Consider the following 7,124-nt stretch of genomic DNA (forward strand, 5'->3'; position numbering starts at 1 on the left):
GAGCCGTGTTGGTCGGCAATGCGGCTGGCGCCATGCCTGCGAGATCTGCCTTCTCCTTAGAGCCCATCTGGAGGTTGCTCTCTGGGTCCTGACATTCGTCCCACAGTCACAGCAGGGTAGGACGTGCACCCTGGGGCCCCGAGAGCTTGGCCGAGATGCAAACCTGGAAGCTGCACAATTGTAAGTAGGCTGACGGCAGGCATTCTGCAGTGCAAATCGGAAGGAAGAAAAGCTGCTTCGGGCTCCGTGCGCAGAGTCCTCGTCCAGCAGGCCGTGGAAAGCTGGAGACGCTGTGCACACAGAGACCAGGCCCAGCTCCCTGTTGCGGGGAGGCAGAAGCAGCAGGCTGGAGTCGTGAACCTCTGACATTGTCCGCGACAGAGTGCAGGGTGAGCACCCGTCCGCTGCTCGGGGGCAGTCCGTAGCTTCTCGAGGGCAGAACGTCCACTCACGAGATACCAGGGGAGGACGCTCAGATGGGGCACCCACGCGGCTCGCTCCAGCTTCTGAGCCATCGGGAGAGTTCCGTTTCTCGGGCCTTGGCTCAGCCTGTCCGAAGCACGCGCTGGCTAGAGTCAGCAGCAGCGTCAGACGTTCCATACCCAGATCTGGTGTCGGGAGGCAGATGACAAGAGAAAGGGAAGCGGCTGGGGGACACGGCACGGTCACCGAGCGCCACCCTCCCAGCTCCCGCTCGACGCCTCAGCCCAGGTGTGGAGGCTGAGCTCGCTCTGCTCGGCCGAGGTTCTGTTGGCAGGACGCGCCTCATCCACCTGCCGTTGGCCGAGACCTGGCCAAGGGGTTGCTGCCCACTCCTGCCACCTGCTTAGTCCAGGGGCGTGGGGGCTCACGGGGCTGGCCGACATCACCCGCAGTGCTATTGTGAGAAGGAGGCTCTGTGGCCTGGCAGCAACCCAGAGCCATGGCACAAGCCTACAGGGCCAGGCGACAGGCTCCTGACCACAGGAAGCTCGCACCTGGTGACGGAGCCCGACGTGCCGGTCAGGGTGTCCCCTGCGGGGTCTCTGCCGCAAAGAGGCCGGAGCACTGGGCAGCGCAGGCGGGGACAGCTCACACCACTGGGGGCTTAGCAGGGCGACAGTCATTGGACAATCTGGGTAGTGGTCAGGGCCTGCCTTGCTCATCCGGCCCTCGCTCAAAAATATGGACATAATCTGCTTCTGCCTCCCTGTGCTCCGGCCGTGGCCAGGCTGGTTTTTGTGAGCTAACGTTTTACTTGTGAAGGTTCTCACTCGTGCTGTAGTTAAAACTGTCCGGAAGTTACACGGACGAGGTGTTAACAGCTTAGCGCTCGTCAGTAACACGTCACCCTCTGTTGTCTCAAGCGAACAGTGATACGTAGACCTAAAACAACATAGCCCTCCGTGACTTGTGTCCTGTTCTTCGTGCTGGGGTATGACGAAGTATTCCCCATCCCCGACAGCCCACGGTTAGGTGGGGTGCAACTTTTGGAGGGTGAATATTTTCTCCAGTCTTCCCATCCTTGGGACTAAGCCAGGCCTCTGGTAGCCACTGGTGTGGCGACAGCCTCCCAGAGTCCAACAGATGAACCAAGCTGGACACAACCTCACACCCTCTCCAACACCTCCACGGGCGATCTCGCAGGGCGAGCAAGAGGGGAAGAGAGGTTAGCACGCAGGCGGCACGCGAAGGCCCACGCGGTCCCTCAGACGCGGCACCTTTGGTGTGACAGTCTGGACCAGCTGGCCTGGCATGGCGAACACCAGCTTGGTCACCACACTGAGTGACAGGGTACATGGGAGGGGCAGCTGGTCGGGGGCCACAATGAGTGACTCAGCAGATGCCTGGTCCCACGCAGCGCTGGCCCAGCAGACAGGACCTGCCACGTGTCCGCGGGGCGCACCTCCTTCTCTGCTCTCTGCCAGCTGCTTCTCTAGGCCTCACCTGGCTCGGGCACAGCGGAACGGGAAATGACACTTGGTTTCCTTGTCTGCAAACCGGGGATCCTAAAGCCTTTGCAGGCCTGTCGTGAGGGTTAGAGGCGATTTATGAAAAGCAACGTGCCTGGCACAGACGCCGTCATCTACAAATGCCTGCTGTTCCCCTACTCCTGGGTGGGACAGCCGGAATGAGGCCAGGCCACCAGCCAGCGTCCCCACAGCCAGGAGGCCACGAGCGTAACCCGTCCTCTGTGTACACAAAGGGGTAGTCCGCCTCAGCTGAGCCGGCTCCCTCCGTGGCCGACGGTCTCGACCACGACCGGCCTGCCCGGCACTCGGCAGTGTCCGCGTGTCATGAAGCCGTTTGTGACAGGCACAGGCATTGGTGCTGGAAACACAACCGAATAATTTTTACGATTTTGTAGGTTCACAGGCGGCATCTTCTCACTGTGACTGCACATGAAGGAAGGGGTGTTTTAAGAAGGTCCCAGATCCCATGGGGCCTCTAACCTTGTGACCTCATCACCTCCCAAGCTCCCTCTCCTAACACCGTCAACAAGTGAACTTGGGGTGGGGGTTCAGACCACAGCAATCGGTAAGCATTTGAGGAAGACGATTCTGCTTCAGTGTCAGGTAGGTTCAGTATCCCTTAGCCACCTCCTTTAAATCCTGACCCTTTACCTGCATAAGGTGGGAGTCTTGGCTGTTTCTCTTACCTCACCTCACGCTCCCTTCTGGGTTCAGTTAATATTCCTTTCACAAACAGAGGCCCGGGAAGAAATGATAATCCTGGAATCTGAGAAAAGAAAGACGGTAGACAAGAGATAAGCAAGTAGGTGAGCTCCTGGCCGCCCCGACAAGTCAGTGCAAGGACTTCTCATGGAAGTTGGCGAGATATTTTTTCCCTTTTTAGAGTGTCTATTAAGCCAGCTCCATCAGCCTGTCAATGTTTGTCAAAACGAATTTCCTCTGTAGCTGCTCCAAGGGTGATTCTGAATGACTTCACATCTCACCAGATGGTCATTTGTCAACCACTGAATGCTGTTTACAAAGGCTGTTAAGTCTCCACTGGCCCAGGGAATTGCTCAATTGGTACAATGCACTGCCATTAGCTTCCAGTTGGCAGAAGCTGCAGGAGCCAAACAATCGTCATGGACTAAAGAATAAAATAAAAACGGTGTGTGCCGTCACGCCCCGCGTGGTTTAACACCCCCTTTCTTAAGGACCTTATATGCCCTTTGTGCAGATGTGTGATGCCTGCCACTCAGTGCTGGTGAGTCCTCTCTGCCTCTGCCAGGAAGCAGCTCGAGGAGACAGGGCCTGTCGCAGGTCTGCGGAGCCTGAGAAGGGAGCCCTGACCTCGATTGGGTTCAGCTCTGACTCCTGTCTTGGCTGTTGGCTTAGGTTGGTCTGGAGATTTGGTCCCCGGGTGTCATTTTTCATGTACAAAACAAACGGTAACAATAGCACCCACCCCCTGGTCGTGACCCGCCTCCCCCCTTCCAGGCCTGAGGATTCAATGAGAGGACACAGCTGGTGCTCAGGGAGTGTGAGTATTGTTGAGGCCCCAGCAATGATCCCCCCTTTCTGTATACAGTGCCCTAGAAAACATTTCACCATCATTTCATCACCTGCCTGGCACGGGCCAAGCGCCTTACCCATTAACTTCGCGTGGGAGACAATGAAACCGAGCCAGACCTCAGTGGAACACGGCGCCGTCTACTCACCCTTCGGAAGCCACTGTCCTCACCTCAGATGTCTTCTCCCAGTCTGAACTAACACCCTCCAGGGCGCAGAATGCGCTGCCTACTCTGGTTCTGGTAGTGCCCGGCCTTTCTCTCCTGTAACTTGGTAGGTTGCCTAACAGCATTTGTCAACACCCGGTGCACTTCTGGTCATAATTGCAACACACTTCTGTGGGTGTGCAGAAACCACGGTGTTCAAACTAAGTGGCCGTGGGTTACAGTAACGGCTGGAGTAGGGCCTTCCGTTCCCTCGTCACGCAGAAACCCCAGTGAACCGCATTACAGGGAGAGTCTCCAGTTTGCATTGTTTCATTTAGATAAAAAATCACTGCAAACATTATAATTGTGAAAAATTGCTTGTAACAAATCTCACTACGACAGTAATGTCATGACACCGAGCTTGGGAACCACGGTCTCTACTTCTAACTTGACTTTCAACGTCTAGGCAGTTCTCACCGGATTGTGTTATAACAGGTTTAGGAGCAAATTGTCAGTTGGTATTTCAGACTCTGAAACGTGTTTTCCCATAAGCAGTGTAATCAAACATAGCTGGGTTCTCAGGCTCTCCTACCACAGACATCCACCCATGATGAGGCTGAAGGGGGCTGGAAGTCCACGGTGTCACTGCCTGACTCACCTGGGAGTGCCGGGAAGAAAGGTCATTGTAGGCGAAGGTGGGAACCAGCCAGGAGGCAGGGAGGCAGGGAGGCCTCAGGCAGGGGGAAAGCCAGGTAGGAGAAAGGTGAGCACAGGCATTTGGTTGTTACTTTTCAAGGAAGTGATTTTGTACTGCTGCTCAGAGCCATGCATTTCATTCGCTTGCTAAGATAAACACTGGACCCACCATGTAAACGTTTCTTTCATTTCCCTCGCATTTATTTTCTTCCTCCTCTTGGGTGTGAGTGGTGAATTCTTGGACCATGGTTTCAGGAACTGGAGGGCCTAGAAAATACTTTTTAAATTTTTATTGTGGAAGATGTCAAACATACACTAGAGCGAACAGTAATGCAGAACCCTACGTGGAGACTATCACCCTTTGTAATGGTGATCAGCTCATCGACCATCTTCCCAGTTTAACACAGCAATTTCCATGTCCCCCACCTGGCGTTAGGAGAGTTTTGTTCTGTTTGGTGGATTCCCGGAAGAAGGACATTCTTATTCTTCCGCCAAGTGTTCCGGTCATGCATGGATGCTGAATTTCATCAAATACTTTCCTTGCGTGCTTGATAACATCTATTTATTTAAATTTTTGTGGCGATGTTCATGAGTGAGGCTGGCATATAACCTGCCTTTCTCGCGCTGCGCTTTCCCGGTTGGGGAGAGTGGCGGCCCTCGGCTCCCGCAGACGCGCTTCAGTGGAGTCCGCGGCGGGCCCATTGCGCCCCGCGGCCACGACCGCGGCCCCCGAAACCCCGAGATCGCAGATTCTCCGAGATCCTCGCACGCCCAAGACCCCCGACTCCCCGGACTCCCGAAATCGCCGTAGACCCCCGGATCTCCAGGACCCTCTGAGATCCCCGAGCCCCGAGTCACGTGCCCCGGAGCGGAGCGGGGCGGGGGCAGCACAGACTCCCAGGGCGGCAGGGACTGAACCTCCGCGCGGCCCCTCCCTGCTGTCCACGCCGCCCAGCCCGCCGGCCCTTTGACCCCTGTCAGGAGGACCTCCGGCCGGGCGGGGGCGCTGTGCGAGGCGGAGGCGTGCGAGGGAGGCGCAGGGAGCGCCCGGAAGTGACGCTATCGAGCGGAAATCCCGCCCCGCCCTCCGCGGGAGGTTCCGCTCACTGGCTTTCGTCCCTCGTGGCCGACCGCCGGCATGGCGCACTACAACTTCAAGAAGATCACGGTGGTGCCCTCCGCCAAGGTAGGCGCCGGGGGCCTTCGCTCTCGCCTTCCTCCTCGGCCCCGCCTGGCTCCGCCGCCAAGGCCACGTCCTCTGGGGATTAGGGCCCCCCGGGGCCGGCGGTGCCCCAGAGCGGCGGGGACGCGCCTCAGATTAGGGTCCCCCCAGACGACACGGGTCCCGCCCCGAGAAGAGGAAGGGAGTCGGGGGAAACTTCGGGTCTCAAGTACCGTTGGAACCGGCCCCTTGGGAGTTCACAGAAGCTGGTGGACGGAGGAGGTGGAGACCCCAGGCCGGACGTCGGGCCCCTCCCGGCGCTGACGGTCCTGTGGGCCTCTGACCGCTGGTCCGTCTGCAGGGGGTCCGCGCACAGCTCTGCTGTCCTCCATCACCTTACGTACCCTAGGGAATTGTAAACTGGGTTTTAGTTTTACCCATTGTTTCATGCACTTTCAAAGTCAGAGATGCACAAATTGGGATTGTAGGGTTCTGTCTCTTTTAAGTATTTTTTTCTGATCTATGCTTCAGTTGTATGACTACTTAAGTTTCAAAAGTATTTGGAAATTAAGATAAAAGGAAGTTTGGGATAAAATTTGTTTCAACAGCCATTTATAGTGTTCTTAGATGTTAGTCTAGTAACATCTAGAATAACCTTCCGCCTGGCGGAAGGTTTCAAATAAGTGAATGAAAAGTAGACTTTTTGGTGTAACTCTGCCTCATGTTTTTTAATTGCAGGACTTTATTGACCTGACATTATCGAAGACTCAAAGGAAGACTCCAACAGTTATTCATAAACATTACCAGATCCATCGCATTAGACATTTTTACATGAGAAAAGTCAAATTCACTCAACAGAATTACCATGACAGACTGTCACAGATTCTAACAGATTTCCCCAAATTGGACGTAAGTGACTCTGGGGGCCACAGATGGTTATGTAAATGTGAACCTTCAGATAACTGGTGTTTACCAGTTGGGTCTACTCATCTGACAGATAGTCAAGGAGACAGGAGATAACTGACTCGTCAAAGTTCACTTAGTGAGTTAGTGGCAAAGCTGGGAATGGAACGTAGGGTTTTTGATTCCTTACGTTCTTCCTTTCCCCCAACCCAGCCCCATCTAAGGGGTCACAGAGCTGCCTCTGGAAGCTCTGCAGCCTCAGCTTGCACGGGCCAACCCAAGTTCTCCAGGCTGTGACCGGATCCAGGCCCAGGCCCTGGTGGCTTGTCACCTTGTGTGGCTTCCTCACCTTCCTCTTCTCAAAGCTCCTTTTCCTGCCCAAGTTGGGTCAGTAGCCTGAAGTCTGCTGTTGTTTATGGACTAGTTGGTTCATCAGCCGATGACGGTCAGTTCAGCACTGGTCGCCTTCTTCATCGGTGAGAAGAAATCACGTGGGGAATGCTCTGACTTCTCCGTTAAGCCAGGCAGGTTGAACTCGGTACTGCTGCATAGTGCATTTTTCCCATTTATTTAGCTGCTGTAGAAAGCTAGCTGGACACTGCCTGTGGGGTCCCTGTGTAGGGTCACGCGGTGGTGAAGGACATGGGGCTAGCAGGCAGTGAGAATCTAAACTGCCAGTGCCCCAAAGTCATCCTTGCATATCGGTGAAGGAGAGAG

General features: G+C 55.3%; 2 protein-coding genes across 6 annotated transcripts in view; one reads left to right on the plus strand and one right to left on the minus strand.

Annotated features, from left to right (window-relative positions):
* The window catches only part of LOC105306030, a 12,374-nt gene extending 7,079 nt beyond the window's left edge, over positions 1–5,295 (minus strand). The window contains exons 1-5 of one of the 5 annotated variants that reach the window (XM_023523801.1): positions 4,769–5,295; positions 4,508–4,609; positions 4,305–4,420; positions 2,639–2,718; positions 464–2,310 (exon numbers count right to left, since the gene is read on the minus strand). In XM_023523801.1, the coding sequence (XP_023379569.1) occupies positions 1,989–2,310; positions 2,639–2,718; positions 4,305–4,420; positions 4,508–4,609; positions 4,769–4,850 (702 nt within the window). In that variant the 5' untranslated portion in view covers positions 4,851–5,295 and the 3' untranslated portion in view covers positions 464–1,988. Of the gene's footprint in view, positions 1–463; positions 2,719–3,580 lie in introns of those variants that run through there. The other 4 variants (XM_023523802.1, XR_002777381.1, XR_002777380.1 and 1 more) reach the window with 4 other exon arrangements.
* A 96-nt stretch (positions 5,296–5,391) lies between these two features.
* Positions 5,392–7,124, plus strand: part of GTPBP4 (GTP binding protein 4) — a 19,495-nt gene continuing 17,762 nt past the window's right edge. The window contains exons 1-2 of the mRNA XM_011380922.2: positions 5,392–5,528; positions 6,243–6,413. Coding sequence (XP_011379224.1) covers positions 5,481–5,528; positions 6,243–6,413 — 219 coding nt within the window. The 5' untranslated portion in view covers positions 5,392–5,480. The remainder of the gene's footprint in view (positions 5,529–6,242; positions 6,414–7,124) is intronic.

This window comes from Pteropus vampyrus, unplaced genomic scaffold (genome assembly GCF_000151845.1).
Source record: "Pteropus vampyrus isolate Shadow unplaced genomic scaffold, Pvam_2.0 Scaffold415, whole genome shotgun sequence".
NCBI classification, from domain to species: Eukaryota; Metazoa; Chordata; class Mammalia; order Chiroptera; family Pteropodidae; genus Pteropus; species Pteropus vampyrus.